Source organism: Dicentrarchus labrax, unplaced genomic scaffold (genome assembly GCF_905237075.1).
Source record: "Dicentrarchus labrax unplaced genomic scaffold, dlabrax2021, whole genome shotgun sequence".
Lineage (NCBI taxonomy): Eukaryota > Metazoa > Chordata > Actinopteri > Moronidae > Dicentrarchus > Dicentrarchus labrax.
Window position 1 is genome coordinate 15,724,162 of NW_026136703.1, and position 18,295 is coordinate 15,742,456.

The 18,295-nt window shown below is 39.4% G+C and overlaps 2 protein-coding genes across 4 annotated transcripts; one reads left to right on the plus strand and one right to left on the minus strand.

The window, feature by feature from the left end:
• The first annotated feature begins 853 nt into the window (after positions 1-853).
• LOC127355252 (uncharacterized) lies at positions 854-4,390 on the plus strand. The gene is made up of 6 exons (XM_051385929.1): positions 854-1,013; positions 1,106-1,177; positions 1,977-2,258; positions 3,634-3,765; positions 3,853-3,877; positions 3,996-4,390. Exons 1-6 carry the CDS (start codon positions 968-970, stop codon positions 4,114-4,116), a joined length of 678 nt encoding a protein of 225 aa, XP_051241889.1. The 5' UTR covers positions 854-967; the 3' UTR covers positions 4,117-4,390.
• Positions 4,391-4,499: 109 nt separating this feature from the next.
• ptafr (platelet-activating factor receptor) lies at positions 4,500-12,359 on the minus strand. Of its 3 annotated transcripts, XM_051385801.1 has the most exons (3): positions 12,277-12,359; positions 11,220-12,004; positions 4,500-6,674 (listed from the first exon to the last, which is right to left on the minus strand). In XM_051385801.1, exons 2-3 carry the CDS (start codon positions 11,996-11,998, stop codon positions 6,272-6,274), a joined length of 1,182 nt encoding a protein of 393 aa, XP_051241761.1. In that variant the 5' UTR covers positions 11,999-12,004; positions 12,277-12,359; the 3' UTR covers positions 4,500-6,271. The 3 variants fall into 3 exon arrangements, with proteins under 3 accessions (XP_051241761.1, XP_051241755.1, XP_051241743.1); XM_051385795.1 differs by lacking the exon at positions 11,220-12,004 and having other exon boundaries at positions 4,500-7,459; XM_051385783.1 differs by lacking the exons at positions 11,220-12,004; positions 12,277-12,359 and adding an exon at positions 7,886-7,974 and having other exon boundaries at positions 4,500-7,459.
• Between the last annotated feature and the right edge of the window lie 5,936 nt (positions 12,360-18,295).

Sequence of the window (18,295 nt, forward strand, 5' to 3'; positions counted from 1 at the left end):
AAAGAAGACATGTAATGTATGTAAAAGGTCCAAATTGACCAGTGCATGTTTTTGCCTGTTGTGTCTCAACAACTTGGAGATGATTATGGTTAAAAGTATACACCAAAGTAATATTTTAGTTGAGGCTGACCACCATATTCAGTCACAAGTGATGAAAACCAGTGGTCATACGTAAATATAAAAGTGTTTTTGTAACCACTGCTGTTGTGCAAAGGGTAGACAACGTAGCAGGAACACCTAACAATGTAATGCATTTTAGTACAACCAAATCATGAGGAACTTAAAACTGATATATTGGTCTTTGATTTCTGTGCTTTTTGCAGAACCGTATAAAATCCACTTGCTACTCCTGACCTGCTCTGGCAACCAGTGAGAGTTTGCCCCAGGTGAGAGGTCTGATGTCAAACTGTCCAACAGCAACAATCTTAGCTGTCATCACAGCCGGAGCCTGAAGGTGACCACTGTCGGAGATATGAAATGTTCAAAACCAAGTGTGTTGAGAGGCTGATAGACTTGCCCGCCAGCTCTGAAATTTAAAAAACCATTAAAAGTTCTGTGGAGTCTGGTTAACTGTTTTTCCTGCAGGTCATAAATTGATTGACAGATTTTAAATGTTACAAACTGAAGGCTTTCATGGGTGAGATTAGGTTTAATTATGATTCTATTTATACTAAGGTGTGCATTTGTATTTGAGTTGCTGTTGGTATATTTTGGCTTTTTTTTTTACTCTTCATATTTTAACAACAACCAAGAGTTCAAACAAAGAGGTATAAGGGGTTGACACATTGGATTCTATTGCTGGCCTTGTAGAAAAAAAATGGGGAATATTTGGAAAAGGGAACTTGAAACTTCTCTTTCTTTCAGTTCCTCCAGTCTTACCTGTGCTTTGATTATTATAGTTGATTCAGTCTTGCACATGTTTGCCTGAAGTTAGTGTGGCATTGCTTTTTGTTCACTTCAAACCAACATGCTGCTCAGCTTTTTTCTCCTGTTCTTTTTGTGTGAGAGCACAGGTAAGAGCCTTTTCATTAATGAATGTAATACTTCAGAGTATAGGTATTAAATGTAATGTTACATTTATTTGTGCTTCTTGTTGCACTTACAGTGACATTATGGACTACAATCTGGACCACTAATTCTTACCCGGAAACTCATAGTACCACAGTGACTACAGAAGGTGATACGGAATATGATTTTTTAGTAATTACAATTAATTGAAACTATGGCTTATGTTACAGCCACCAGTTTTTATCTTCTCAACTTAGTTTCTGAGAAATCATGTTTTGTCTGTAATTTTGGCATTTAGATTTAACCAGGAAAGTTGAATGCTAATGTAAGTCATAGAAGTGCTCCAACTGTGAGTCAAGTAACATTGTGTTAGGGAAACATCATTTCACATATTTGTAGTCAGAGGTGCCCGAAAACTATACAGGGGAGGCTGATGGCAATGTTTTGTAGTTACAAAACTGTCATAAATCAAAGTATTGGGAAACAAAACCTTAACCTGGATGCAAAATTAAGGAATCACTATTCAATTCCAAAAAGTAATCAAAAAGTTTTTGAGACATTTTACTGATGGCACTAGGAAAAGTCAGTGGCTCACTTAAGTCATTAGGACTCATTCTGTGAGGACCATGAACGTCTGTACAAACATTTTTATGCCAGTACATTTAGAGGATATTGATATTTCACTGGGAAAGCGAATACCTGCCCTAACCCTTTGACCTGCTGGTGGTGCTATATATAAGGCAGAGGATCAGCAAAGTCTTTAAGATTCATTCTCTGGCGACCATGAATGTCTGTACTAAATTTCATGGCAATCCATCCAATAGTTGAGGAGACACTTCGGTTTGGATCAAAGTGGTGACATAAACATAACATAGTAGGGCTGAAAATGTATTGTCAGTATTTTCTGACTGGAACTGTTTTATCTCTGCTTGCACCGTCCTCATCCATCATCCTCCATTTGTCCCCAGTAATGCTGTCTCCTCTGCAGCTGGTGGCCACCCCAGACTACCCGGTTGCAGTAGGTCAACAAGTTAACTTGCACTGCACCGCTTTCACCATCCCAAACTCTGTCACTTGGTCCTTGCAACACCTAAAAAATCAGACCTGGAAAGAAGTGGGCAATGGTCGGGATCTGACCCTCACCAAGCCAGATCAGAGCGGGCTTTACCGGTGCTGTGCCATGACCTTGTCATCTGGGAAGCATGTGAGCCCGAACCACACAGTCTATATCATCTCCTTGCATGCAACAGGTTTGTGGTCTGCTTTAATTTGCTACATGTCTGAAAACAGTATAAAATCTTAATAGGTCAGCACATTTGTTTTTTTATTGTTGATGACTGGTAATGAGCTCATTATTGGTCTGGACACCAATGTTAAAGAAATGTGGTTTTAAGATTTTATGAATGCATGCAGCCTAGGACTTAATAACAGATAAATGGCTCAGTACCATTAAGTATCCAAGTAATAGTGACATTGAAACCAGTATGCACAATAGCAGGACCTCCCCTAATGCAGCTATCATTAACATACCTGTGAGTTTCCTGTTATAATATGCCAAAATGTCTGCTGTGCAACCAGTCCAAATATTATTATAAATTTACAATTACTTAAAGTAACATTATGTGGATATGAGTCTTGATATTTACTGATATAATTTTCTTCAAATTAACACATCACATAATAAACATTTTTGTTAAGAATCTCTTTTTAATATTTTGATATTGGATCACATGACTAAATGTGAAAGCGACGGCAGGTAGTGACTGAAACAACACAGTTATCTCACGATTGTGGAGTTCCCCTTCAGCGCTACCGAGCTAACTTGGGTCTTTCAACCTCTTGTTTAGCTATCCGGCCCACAACTTTAGTGTTTTGGTTTCCTCTCACTGCTCTCATAGCGTTGTCTCTGGCTACAGCATGCAGCAAAAAAACTCTGCAAAAACCTTGCTACTTGCCACCATTTAGCAACTAGCTGGTGAACATTTTCCAGCATTTGGCAGTTAAGGAAACAGATAGAATTTCGCTCAGGAGTTGGTGGAGATCAAAAACAGATCCTCCAGGAGAGTAAATACTGGACTTACATCAAGTGGCCAGAAACATGTCTCAGAATGAATTCCGAACTCTGTATATCTGCTGGATGTGTAAATAGGCAGCTGTTCGCTATGTAAACTCAAAAGCTGATAATACAGTATATTAGTGTTTACAGTGTTTTTCCTCTGGTCCCCAACTGACCACATAATCAGTTGTTGCACATCTAAATTTGGTTGGTAAGAATTGTGACCAAGATATGTACTGAATGGAGGATTTCACATTTGAAAATTTTATTTGTCAGTGCCCTTTGGTGGACAAATAATGCAATGGTAAAATTGTTTCTAAATGACTTCAAACATATCTTTTGCATTTTTATAAGACTACTGAAATATCTTTTTGGCCAAAATACGCACAAATGTTGGTATATCTGTAGTAGGCTAATATCATCTGAGATTTGAACAACTAATGTTGGTGTTTGTCATGCACAAAGATACAGTATTGTTTTGTTTTTTTCAACTGTTAATTAATGTCGTTGTGACCTACAATTCAAGCTTTTCTCCTTCAATTCTGTGCTGTTTCCTTGATTTCAAATAGTCGGTGAGAAAATAGGAATAATAGCCTTTGTGCTGTCTCTCCTGGCCTTGATCATCACTCTTGCTCTTCTTTCTTGGATGGGTTGGCAAAGACTTGGTCACACATTGACCATCTCCAACACTGTAGCTAAAGGTAAAGAACACCATTGAGCACTTCCTATTGGGTTGAATTTTAAGCAAACGTTCTGTGGATAATTTTATTTTCTTGCTTTTCTTGAAGGTCCTGGGCCTGAAAAGTCACCAAAGTAAGAAAAAATATATTTATGTTGATATTTGCAATTTGTTTACTTGCTCTAAGCCAGCCGAGCCAGAAGGTTGTATATATTATCTGATCTGACAATCTGACATTTGTCTGCACACCAGGGGAGCTTTGCCGAAGACTGACAGTGACGGAGATGTGTACATGAATTACACCAACCAAGCCTACACTGATCTGGACCCCACCAATATGACTGGTGATAATGTGTACTCAAGTCTGTCATGAACATCTGTAGGAGGGTCGAGATAATAAAAATGTAATAGGATGTAATAAAAAGATGACGAGCAGACAGAAGTTGGATCATATCAGCGCATAGAGCTCAATGTCACCTTTAATCTGATAGATAAGGTTTTGCATGTACAGTTATTTAACACGATCTGAATGTAGTAAAACCCACAGATCTGTGGTTCTAGCTGGGTGAAACAGTTCCCACCAAACAGTAAGAGGCCCTTCTCGCTTTTTCTTTGTAACTGTTAATAAAACTTATAATTTCCTACAATTTTCTGTATGTCTCATATTGCATGTACTGTTCATGGGTAGATTTCTACCTACTTGATGTGTCCGAAACTAACTTTGTGATTTACTTCAGTCATACTAATACAGCCAAATTTAAGACACAAATTGCATTTTTTATTACAAGTTGGTTATATGGAATAAAAGCAGCATCTTTGACTTTTGGAAGATGAAAATAATGCTACACACACTTTTGAGTACATTACAAAATTACAAAAGCTGTTCCACTGAATAAAAATAACATTATAAATCTGTTTTCCAACAGCATGTAAGCTCACAATATAAAATAAATATAAAAAATATACAGTATTGTACATATACAGCAGATCACTGAATAATAATAAAGGTTGACTTCCTTTGTCACAGTGAATCATGGGATTTTCCAACATGAGACCTATGTCACAATATTGGGTGCCAGAGGTGAAACGTAGCTCTAGCTTTATTACTTCTGTTCCCTGATTTCACAATACCGGATATAACTTGTCCAGGCAAAGCTAGAAAAACTGTAACTTATCTGATGGGAGACAACAATCTTATCATAGTTTACTGTGTGTGTGTGTGTGTGTGTGTGTGTGTGTGTGTGTGTGTGTGTGTGTGTGTGTGTGTGTGTTTGTGTGTAATCTAATAAGCAGGTCCACTCTTTGAATTTACTCTGAATTTACCTTGACTTCTCTACCGATGCCCAATTTTGGGCCAAGCCACACCTGTGGGAGGACTTAACATAAGTCGCATCAGATTTCACAGACTGATAAATTGACATCCTGTTGAACTTTCAGTATGAAATGTTTTGTTAATGTACTTCTGCTTGCAAAGCTTCTGCTTTTGAGTTTGAAGTTCACACAGGAAGTGCAGAAGGACGGGTGTAATGCAGACAGCAGCTCCTACACTATGCTGAGATCAAATGTCAAGTGACAAATGTCCTGACCACGTTACATTGTCTTAAAAGAAATTCTAAAAATGTGGAGCCACCAACACTACATTACATAGATAAAAAGTAATAGTTGCAGATGTGCTTTGTATACTTGTGTATTTGTTTTTAATGTCCTACTTCGGCCATGGTCTACTTTAAACTCCCAAAAAGAGATGATTAGGCTTGGTATACAAGTGTATTTCTTGTTTTTGTCCTATTTTGGGCAGAACATCGGTTGATTTCACAGACTAATAAAGAAAATAAAACCTAAAACTTTCTTAAAAGAGAATCTGAGGATGTGAAGCCACCAACACTAAATGATATGTATATATAATCATTTAGGAGTGGCAACATGAGAAAAGTCTTTCACACACAAGTAACATATATCTACAAAACTTTTAAGTCAATCCATCTCAGGCTCTTGGTGCTCACTCTGGAGTCTCTGGCTGTGATTCCTGCTGTCCATGGAGAGCTGTGAGGTGACCGTGTGTGAATGCCCATCTCCCTTTCTTAGCTTTTTAATGTGGGCCATGATGAACCTTCTAAACTTCCTTGTAGCGAAACAATAAACTGTGTATTTGTTTTTAATGCCCTACTTTGGCCATGGTCTACTCTTAACTCCTAAAAGAGATGATTAGGCTTGGTATACAAGTGTATTTGTTGTTTTTGTCCTATTTTGGGCAAAACAAACCCAACCCGTGGGATGATTCACATTGTCTGGTGTCTCATCAGTTGATTTCACAGACTGATAAAGACACTAAAACATAAAACTTTCTTAAAAGAGAATCTGAAGATGTGGAGCCACCAACACTAAATTACATAGATAAACTACAGTTCCAGAGGTGCAACACAATACTGTATTTGTCATCTTTTATGAGCGACAACATGAGAAAAGTCTTTCACACACAAGCAACATATATCTACAAAAATTTAGTACATATATTCCGTATGTTTAAGTCAATCCATCTCAGGCTCTTGGTGCTCACTCTGGAGTCTCTGGCTGTGATTCCTGCTGTCCATGGAGAGCTGTGAGGTGACCGTGTGTGAACACCCATCTCCCTTTCCTAGCTTTTTAATGTGGGCCATGATGAACCTTCTAAACTTCCTTGTAGCGAAACAATAAACTACAGGATCCAAAATGCAGTTAAGGCCCATCAGACACAAGGTGATCTGATGTGCGTCGTTGAGCAACTGAAGAGTCTTCTGGTCCCACTCTACGTGGCCCCAACCCTGACTGATCTGCAACACTGCCAGTGTCCAGGGGCCTTGAATTACATGGTGGGGCAGGAAACACAGAACAAACACTCCAACCACTGCCCACAACATCTGCAGAGCCCTCCGTTTCACCCCCCTTGGCCTTCTAAATGAGGACGACATGGTGTTGTTGGACTTTCTAGACATAATTGTTGTAGACCTGAATTCTGACTGGGGAGGATTTTGCAAAAGTAATGCTCGAGCAATTAGGAAATTACATACCACGACGAGGAAAAACACAACAAAAAACATTCCAATTATTGCAAAATGAGTAGCAGCCACTGTTTTCTTCTGAGAATCAGTTTCATTCTGGTACCCCTCAAAACAGCGGATAACATCGTTCTCATCAGTTTTTGTCCCTGGAGATATCAGATATGGAATAGCCATGGACATGGTCAACACCCAGATGACAACGCACACAATGATCCCACGACGTCTGTGGTCTGAAGAGGCCGCGTCCAGAGGTCGAGTGACTGCCCAGTATCGGTTGACGCTGATGGCTCCGAGGAAGAGGATAGAGCAGTAGGTGTTGATGAAGAACAACGTGCCAGTCAGCCGACACATGAAGTCTGTGTAGACCCAGTTACCATTGCGACTGTAATAGCCAATCCAAAAGGGAAGGGCACACACAAAAAGGAGATCAGCGATGGTCAAGTTTGTCATGTAGATGCGGATTTCGCCCATGGCCTTGGCATCACGGAGGCAGCGCAGGACAAACAGCACGTAGATGTTAGCGAAGAGGCCGAGGATGAAGACGATGCCATAGACAACTGGGAGGAGGACATAACGAAACTCGGAGTCCAGGAAGGTTGAGTTATTACTAGGTGGAAAGCCTGGAGCTGAGGTTCCTGTTACAGCAACTTGTTCTGGAGTTGAGGCCAGCATTTCTGTCTGTTAGAGACAAAAGATATCGAAATGAAGTGGTTCTTCTAGTCGGAACAAGCACATTCAGTTCTACAATTTATTAGGTAAAGCTAAAAGATAATGCTTGTTCTGCCATAAATTCTGAAAGGTGTTGATTCAACTGTATGATCATTTGGAAAGCTGCAGTTTGTGGTGCTGTTGAATTGTTGCGTTTCACTGACAGGTGTTTAGTATTTTATCCATTATTTTTTCAGAAAAAAATTAACAAAAATAAAAGTAAGCAGTTTTTTTTCATCCTACATCTTCTAATAATTTTACTTTTTGCTAATATTCAAGTCACACTTCAGATTCACAGTTTAAAACTGACTAGATTTGATCTGCCCGCCTTAATATGTCGTAACTTTTTTTAAAGAGGAAAATACTGAAAGAGCAATTTACAGGCTTTTGACTTACCAGACTGCTTCCTGTCCTCTAATAAGTCTCAAGATGTGAACACTGTGAATGCCACAGTTGCTATAATGTACGGTAACACTGAATAGGCGTGTTTAAGTGTCAGTGGGAGTGTTTCAAAGGTCAGGAAAAAGGAGGTGTGATTTTCTTGCAGTCTTAGGAAACCCCAGCATGGTGCAACACACTTATACACCATATAGCTTCCCATGTTTGTTCTTAATCCATCAAATCTACAATTTGCGCAATTTTCAATTCACAACTACTTCCAATATGGACATTCACATAAAGTTTTATTGAAAGATGCTTAGTTATCAGTGGAATATGCTACATAGACATTTCAGTTAAAGAGATTAAAAAAAGAAAACAAAAGGAAAGATACACATGTATACAGACACACACAAATGTAGTTGTAGAAAATAGGTTGATTATATACATAATGATACATCAGCTTAAATATATATAAGCTATATATGTTTATAACACTACTACTACTACTATTACTAATGGACATTTACAAAAAATGCATATCAATATACCTGCCAGCACTGCAACCATACTATATGTCTTTTATTACCCTGGGTGTCTTCATTATTAATATTATATGACGACTTCCACTGGTGCCACAAAACCGCAGGTCAGACTACAAAAGATAAGAATACTTTCATGATTTTTGTCAAGTAATGTATTTTAGGATGAAGAATAGTCTACTCCACAGCTGGATATGTACTTACAAATACATAATAAACCGAGCTAACACTAGATTTCTTGTGTGGTTCTCTGAGCCCATGTAAAACCGTATCTAGTATAACTTGTTCTTATTCTAAGTGTGCAGTAATGCATTTTACCCACATGGGGGAGGAAGAGACTAATAAAACAGCAAAAGCAGTATATTTATGTTGGTGTCTGCAATTTGTTCACATTCTGTGTATACTGTATTAACAGTCTGATCACAGGGGAAGTCTGCCACAAAAAGAGTTATGGACATGAATTACACCATCGAAACCTACCCTGATCTGGACCTCACCAATATGACAGTCAATAATGTGTACTCAAGTCTGTCATGAACATCTGTAGGAGGGTGGAGATGTGTAATAAAAAGATGACGAGCAGACTACAGTTAGGTCATATCAGCATATAGAGCTCAATATCGCCTTTAATCTGATAGATGAGATTTGCATATACAGTTATTTAACACAATCTAAATGTAGTAAAACCCACAGATCTGTGGTTCTAGCTGAGGTGAAACAGTTCCCACCAAACAGTAAGAGGCCCTTCTCGCTTTTTCTTTGTAAATGTTAATAAAAACCTGTAATCTAGTCCAATTTTGTGCCAAAAACTGTGCATGAGGGAGACAGCAGATGAAGAGTGGGTTGGAGTCAGCTCCAAAGGCTATGTCTATGGCGACCGCAATTCTTGGGACTCAAGGATGGAGGAGAAGACTGAGATCGAGCCAGAACTGAAGAGATCTGAATTTATTGATAAAACAGCAGAGAGTTCACATGGTTTCTTCTTTCTTCTAATAGACTTTTCCAAACACAAGACAGTCAGTATCCTACACACTGCTTCTGACACCATTATTTGTTTACCTTCTTGCTCCTGAAAGTCTGTCCCTTTCACTTCCTACCCAGTGACATAACACACGTCACCTAATCTGACACAGTGACAATATGAACAGACTTAAATACTTTGTAGTCCGAACACTTGTGTAGGCTTACTTTTTAGATTTATGCAAGCGTGCAATTTAAGTGCAAAGCATGATGATTGTTGTTGAGAAAACACAGACAAATAGGACAGCATTGGTTGACCTGGTAAAAGTAGGTTTGTATTAGGGTTAGGGTTAGGGTTATTAAGGTGTGGTGGAAGTGTGGCCATGCTCCTGAACCTGAGTTAACTAGTTCACTTCATTTGTCAGTGTGTGGGTTACCTGAAAGTATCAACGAATCAACGAATCAAAGGAAATTTATTCATTATTATACAACACAAGGTTCTATAACAAAATGAAAGTTTACATTTCTTCATGCTGCACACAGAAAACAGTCTCAAATCACATGTACTTTTGACGGGTTGATGTTTCCCTACTTGTTTATATGACAGAAACTGACTTTTTAATTTACTTTACCTATTATAATTAAGTAAGTTCAGTAAATTCAAAAGTTTTATTATAAGAGCATATACAATATAAGATAACAAAAGCTCATACAAATACATACAAAAATTCATTCAGAAATCTGTTTTGCCAAAGTAGCATAAAGAAGAAATACAGTATTATATATTTGTAGCAGATAGTTGAATCGTAATAATAAGCGTTGCCTTTCTTTGTCGCACTGAATCATGAGACATACGTGTGTCGCAATATTGGATGCCAGAGAGGAAATGCTCAAGCATTATCGCTTCTGTTCCCTGGTGTCATAATGACTGAAAAGATCTTATCTGATGGAGATTGTTGGGACATGAGAGACGATCTCATTGACAGATATTGCATGTGTGTGGGAAGGGAATAGGGGCATGATTCACTCGAAATTCCCAAAAAGAGATTGTTAGGCTCTATAAAGGTGTATTTGTTTTTAATGCCCTACTTTGGCCATGGTCTACTCTTAACTCCTAATAGAGATGATTAGGCTTGGTATACAAGTGTATCTGTTGTTTTTGTCCTATTTTGGGCAAAACAAACCCGACCCGTGGGATGATTCACATTGTCTGGTGTCTCATCAGTTGATTTCACAGACTGATAAAGACACTAAAACATAAAACTTTCTTAAAAGAGAATCTGAAGATGTGGAGCCACCAACACTAAATTACATAGATAAACTACAGTTCCAGAGGTGCAACACAATACTGTATTTGTCATCTTTTATGAGCGACAACATGAGAAAAGTCTTTCACAGACAAGTAACATATATCTACAAAAATTTAGTACATATATTCCGTATGTTTAAGTCAATCCATCTCAGGCTCTTGGTGCTCACTCTGGAGTCTCTGGCTGTGATTCCTGCTGTCTATGGAGAGCTGTGAGGTGACCGTGTGTGAACCCCCATCTCCCTTTCTTAGCTCTTTAATGTGGGCTATGATGAACCTTCTAAACTTCCTTGTAGCGAAACAATAAACTACAGGATCCAAAATGCAGTTAAGGCCCATCAGACACAAGGTGATCTGATGTGCGTCATTGAGCAACTGAAGAGTCTTCTGGTCCCACTCTACGTGGCCCCAACCCTGACTGATCTGCAACACTGCCAGTGTCCATGGGCCTTGAATTACATGGTGGGGCAGGAAACACAGAACAAACACTCCAACCACTGCCCACAACATCTGCAGAGCCCTCCGTTTCACCCCCCTTGGCCTAAATGAGGACGACATGGTATTGTTGGACTTATTAGACATAATTGTCGTAGACCTGAATTCTGACTGAGGAGGACTTTGAGAAAGTAACACTCGAGCAATTAGGAGATTACATACCACGACGAGGAAAAACACAACAAAAAACATTCCATTTATTGCAAAATGAGTAGCAGCCACTTTTTTCTTCCGAGAATCGGTTACATTCTGGTACCCCTCAAAACAGCGGATAACATCGTTCTCATCAGTGTTTGTCCCTGGAGATATCAGATATGGAATAGCCATGGACATGGTCAACACCCAGATGACAACGCACACAATGATCCCACGACGTCTGTGGTCTGAAGAGGCCGCGTCCAGAGGTCGTGTGACTGCCCAGTATCGGTTGACGCTGATGGCTCCGAGGAAGAGGATAGAGCAGTAGGTGTTGATGAAGAACAACGTGCCAGTCAGCCGACACATGAAGTCTGTGTAGACCCAGTTACCATTGCGACTGTAATAGTCAATCCAAAAGGGAAGGGCACACACAAAAAGGAGATCAGCGATGGTCAAGTTTGTCATGTAGATGCGGATTTCGCCCATGGCCTTGGCATCACGGAGGCAGCGCAGGACAAACAGCACGTAGATGTTAGTGAAGAGGCCGAGGATGAAGACGATGCCATAGACAACTGGGAGGAGGACATAACGAAACTCGGAGTCCAGGAAGGTTGAGTTATTACTAGGTGGAAAGCCTGGAGCTGAGGTTCCTGTTACAGCAACTTGTTCTGGAGTTGAGGCCAGCATTTCTGTCTGTTAGAGACAAAAGATATCGACATGAAGTGGTTCTTTTAGTCAAAAAAGGTGAACTCCACTGTCCATTATTTTTTCAGAAATAAACTGAACAACATAACCTTAGTGTGTATAACAAGTAAGCTTTCCTCTCATTAGTGTTTTTCTCTGAGAGCTGTATGTTCTAATTAATTAAAGTCACACTTCATAAATCAGCTTCGCATTTTACCTCAATCGTCGTAATGTTTTATAAGAAAAAAACTAAAACCGTAATTTACAGACTTTTGACTCACCAGACTGCTTCCTCTCCTCTAATATGTGTCAGGATGTGAACACTGTGAATGCCTCGGGTGTAAGTACAGTTGTGGGTGTACTGTGCTTCAGCAGTTAAGAAAAGGAGTAATTTTCTTAGGAAACCCCAACAGGATGAAACACGCATGTCCACCTCTATATCTTTCCATCTTTGCTGTTGGAGCTTTACAGTTAGTCTTTATCTTCCCTGATCATAAAAAATATGTTCTAGTGGCTCTAAGCAACAGGTTCTTATTTTTCTAGAGAATATAACTTAAAACATTAGATGTGTTTTGAAGTTTACAGTGAAAATATAGTTTAAAATGAATTATAGTAGGTTAATAATAATAATATATAGTGCTGTGAAAAAGTATTTGCCCACTCTCTGATTTCTTATTTTTTTGCATATTTGTCACACTTAAACGTTTCAGATCATCAAACACATTTTAATATTAGACAAAGACAACCCGAGTAAATACAAAATGCAGTTGCCCCCTAAACCTAAAAACTGGTTGTGCCACCCTCGGCAGAAACAACTGCAAACAAGCGTTTGCGATAAGTGGCAATGAGTCTTTCACATCGCTATGGAGGAATTTTGTCCCACTGTTCTTTGAAGAATTGTTTTTATTCAGCCACATTGGAGGGCTTTCAAGCATGAACAGCCTGTTTAGGTTCCTGCCACAGCATCTCAATCGGATTTTAGTCCGGACTTTGACTAGGCCACTCCAAAACCTTAATTTTGTTTTTCTCATCTGTTCCTAAATTTCTTACATCGCGGCATTATGTGTTGCCTTTTTAGGTCTTTTAGCCTACTTCACTTTGTCAGAAAGGTTATATTTAAGTGATTTCTTGATTCAACATGTCTGGCAGTAATCAGGCCTGGTTGTGGCTAGGGAAATTGAACTCAGCTTTCCAAAAAATGTGATTAATCACAGTAAATTCATGATTTAACAAGGGGGGTCAATCAATTACTTTTTCACATAGAGCCAGGTAGGTTTGGATAGCTTTTTTCCCTTAATAAATGAAATCATCATTTAAAAACTGCATTTGCATTCACTCAGGTTATCTTTGTCTAATATTAAAATTGGTTTGATGATGTGAAACATTTAAGTGTGACAGACCCAGGTACCATGGCGACTGTAATAGCCAATCCAAAAGGGAAGGGCACACACAAACAGGAGATCAGCGATGGTCAAGTTTGTCATGTAGATGCGGATTTCGCCCATGGCCTTGGCATCACGGAGGCAGCGCAGGACAAACAGCACGTAGATGTTAGTGAAGAGGCCGAGGATGAAGACGATGCCATAGACAACTGGGAGGAGGACATAACGAAACTCGGAGTCCAGGAAGGTTGAGTTATTACTAGGTGGAAAGCCTGGAGCTGAGGTTCCTGTTACAGCAACTTGTTCTGGAGTTGAGGCCAGCATTTCTGTCTGTTAGAGACAAAAGATATCGACATGAAGTGGTTCTTTTAGTCAAAAAAGGTTAACTCAGTTGCCAAGTTATTAGGTACACCTAGCTAAAACTAATGCAGTCTAATACAATAATCCTGCCATAAACTCTGGACTTTATGGTGCTGTTGTATTGTTGCGTTACACTGAAAGCTGTTTCTATGACTGTCCAATATTTTTTCAGAAATAAACTGAACAACATTTTTCACATAGAGCCAGGTAGGTTTGGATAGCTTTTTTCCCTTAATAAATGAAATCATCATTTAAAAACTGCATTTTGCATTCACTCAGGTTATCTTTGTCTAATATTAAAATTGGTTTGATGATGTGAAACATTTAAGTGTGACAAATATGCAAACAAACAAGAAATCAGGAAAGGGGGCAAATACTTTTTCATAGCACTGTAAACAAGGATTTTATTAAAATATTACACATCATCAAGGCATTATGAAGCTAATAAGTCATTAACACAACATAGGGTTTTGTATTGTGATAGGGGAAAATATTAGTATCACTTTAAACTCACTTCTGGGCATTGAACGCTTTGTTCCCTTCCAGAATTAAGTAACAACACCAACTTCCATTTGCCCAAAACTTGAACCACAAAGTCTGTCTAACTAGAGAATTAACCATATAATAGTTTGCTTATTAGGGCCCGAGCACTGACCGTGCGAAGGCCCTGTTGTAATTGAAGGAATTCTTTTTATTTTTCCTCCCAAACGAACGCATATTTGGAGGCTTTCCCATGCTCGAAAGCTCATGAAACGCAGCGCACATGTCAGTCATGGCAAAAAATTTCTTATTTTCTTGGGGTCCACTATGAGCATAGCAAAATGGGCCCTCAGGGGCCCATAAACTGTACCACCCGGGGCCCCTTTCACCAATATGCATAAAAATCGGCACATGCGTAGATCTTATCCAGACAAACAAAAACTCCAGTGGGCGCCATATCCCAAACCCAACAGGAAGTCGGCCATTTTGGATTTAGCAGTCATTTGTGGCGATTTGCACAAGTTGTATTTGAACGAACTCCTCCTAGGGAATTGATCGAATCGACTTCATATTTGGACATAGCCATCTAAAGACATTCACGATTGAAACTTGTGCTATTTACGACATTCTGTCGAATGGCATGCCCGTGGCGTGGTGTCCAATTTTGACGATTCGCCATGAAAAAGGAAGTTGTCATAACTTCAGTATACATGGTCCAATCTCAATGAAACTTCACAGTCCGCCACCTACTGGCAAAAGGAAGTAAGCGCTGCATGGCAATTTTAATCTGATTTATGTGAAGTTTTAATGTTGTGGTCCGCACATGTTATGCCGGCATGTGACGCGGCCGTGGCACACCTCGAGTTGCATGGAGTGTGAGGGCCTGTTCATCGCTGCTTGCAACTTTAATTGTTGCTGTTGTTTATTTTGAACTCCTATGTTAAAATGTTAATGAACATCTCTAATTAATTTACAGGCTGTCAGACCTCTGATTAAACAAGTTTCTGTTTTCTCAGTGAGTCATGATTGGGGTCAGTAGTCCCTCCTCTGGATGCTGGCACACTATAAAGGTCATATGCACACACGTTTCTGTGTGCGAGGATAAATCTGATTTGATGATAAACACTTAGAATACACATCCAATATGGTTCATCTTTGTCTTGAAATACACCTCTATTCAAAACCTCCGATTCTTATAAAAGATATGGAGATTAACATGCTTTAATGGATATAAAGTGCGTAAGAACTGGGCGTTAGATGATAATTCATCTGATAGCAGGTTGCTGCTCTGCTCATATTTCAGGTTTTCAGGTTATTCTTGGCTGCCTCTCTCGCTACACAGTGTAATGCAATATGAACATTACATAATTTATAAAAATAAAAACTTTCAGGTGAATGTCAAATGACTTAGCAAGCCTGTTGTAAAAAAGATCATGACGCATAGCTTGTTCTAGAAATATTTTTCCAGATAAAGAATACACACAGACACAGCTATTAGTCAGTGTATTGTTTAAGATTTTGCAGGTTAGACAGTATATCACAGTCAATTATTTCTATTTTATTTTCTTGCATGAATTTATATGGTTTTCTAATGGCTTATTCTACTGTCAGGAGTACATAGAATATAAAAGCATTTAATGTCATCATTTAATGTGATCATGTACTCGCTGAAGGCTTTGATTAATAAGGAATCAGAATGCATGAAACCGTTAAACTAAAGTTAAATATTACTGTAGAAACATGGCAGTTCAACATGGCAGACTCCATAGAAGGCGACCCCTGGCGTCTGTAGATATATACCATATAAAACAGTGTCAGGTTAAACTTGTTCTTATTCTGGCTCATCAGCAGCTGAAGTGTGCATTAATTAATTTTAACCAGAAGGGGGAAGAAGAGGCTTATAAAAGAGCAGTAAAGTGTTGGAGCAATATTAGCCCAGGTGAGGCACCATGTGAACTGTATGAACCAACACCCTTACTCTCTGTGTAGTTCAAAGCAGCACCAGCCCCCCTCTGTGGTAAATGCTTAATTTCAGCTCCTATGTACAAGCACACAACACAACACGTCCTCCTCTCCCTGGTGCCACAGTGTAATTCCTAGATTAAGGTTAACGAGCCTCCCCAACCTTATTGCTGTTATTATGGCTTGGCGGTGGAACAAGACAGCAGAGCTTTTTGGTGGTTGTGCTCTGCATGACTGCCAGACATGCTGTGCCATTGCTGGGTATACAGGCTTACACTGTAAAAAATATTTTCACGATACATCTTGACGCTCGTGGTTTGGGTGTGGATTCAAAAGATTCCACAGCAAGTGAGTGAGCTTTATCTCGGTCATGAATGGAAAGCTGGTTATGTGAGATGTGGTTTGGTTCAAAGTAGTGTATTGGATGTGTATAATTGTTTTCAAATATATTGTATACAGAAACAACTACTCTTCTATTATTATCATTACCTACTACTTCTCACAAATTCTGGATGAGTGCTGGGCTTGTATTTTTGAACCGTGATTAAAGCATACTTCCCAGCATGCTTTGTTTAAAGGGTAGAATTCTCCGGAGACCGTTTTCTCTTGTGGTTAAAGAAAATATACATCATGGAAACTTGCTATGTCACATACTAAAAGAACAGTTTGACATTTCAGAATATACACTACATTTTCTTGCTCCCAGCCTTTGTGCTAAGCTACGTTAACTGGCTTCTGGCTGTAGCTTTGTATTTGCCATACAGGCACGAGTGGCTATTAAGGTTAGGTAGTAATGAAAACAATGTGAACCATGTTAAGATTAGTATCTACTTCAGTCCCTAACCCTCTTCACTTTTAAATTAACAGAGCTGCCTGGAGCAGCCGTGTACGGTGACTCCAGCCATACGGCCTGTGTGACAACTAAAGAACCAGCTCATCAACTCAGAATATATGACTGGTAGACAAATTTAACTGAAATAACAGATGTTTTGGCCACACAACACTGACATATTACCACCTTTTAAGTGAATATAGCGAACAAGTTGTTCATCCGGCAGATATGAGTTACATGACCACCTGATAAGTCCAATATTCACTCTCTTTTAGCTCTGTATTTGTTCTCCACCAGCTCCTGAGGGAAATATCTCTTTAGCTGCTAAATGCTCCAATATGTTCACCAGCTAGTCGCTAACTTTTCCTGTCTGTTGTTAGGTGTTGGGCAGGTAGCTTTTCCACTGAACTGCCAGTAATGGCCAAAAACAATGCTCCTGAGAGTGTTTAGAGTGACCTAAAACAGAGAAGTTGCAGGTGGAAGAAAAACATCTATTTTAATATGTTAAATTTACTGAATTTGTTTTCTCAAGGTCAGTGTCTTTAACTCAAATTACATTCTCACAACTCATGCCAGACTCAACAGTTAACTCACATATTTAGGTATATCTACATTTTTAAGTTGAACCAGCTTCCGATCTTTTACTGTGCTCTTCTATAGGCTCTACACCTGCCTCTGGCTCCTGCCTGCATGCAACTTGATTCTTTTTCTCAAGTATACACCTCTAAATGGCCTCTAAATGGCTCAGAAAAAAATGGAAAATAATCAGATACAGATTCATGTAGGTGATCCCTGATGTTCTGCACTGCTGCACAGGTCAGTCCAAAGAATCCTTCCTCCCAAGGAGTGGTTGTACTTTCAGTCCAGGTGTGCAGAGACACAGAGAGGGAATGTTGCCAGGACTTTGTTTTTTAATGTGATAGCTATCGCCCTGGAAGAGCTATATAGTCAAGTGTCAGAGTCATACATTCCTCGAGGAGGCAGGAAGGGAGGTAGCTGCTTGTGTGGAGCTCTTTTTGTCCCATTAACACCTTTTTACAGTTGCTCCTTCACCTAACCTTGATCCATGGCACGTTGCCTCTGGCAGACATGAAACGCCCTAGTAAGATATTTTACCAAGGGGTAGGCTGTGGCTGTATGCTCAGGCCACTTATGAAGAACAGAGAGAAAGTCTGAGGCTGAGAACTGATAAATCGTTAGCGTTTAGCTCGTGTTCAGCACGTCTTGCCTGGCAGAGGGTTATTGGCAGACCGGAGAGTGTAGGTCTCTCTCTCTGGCAGATTT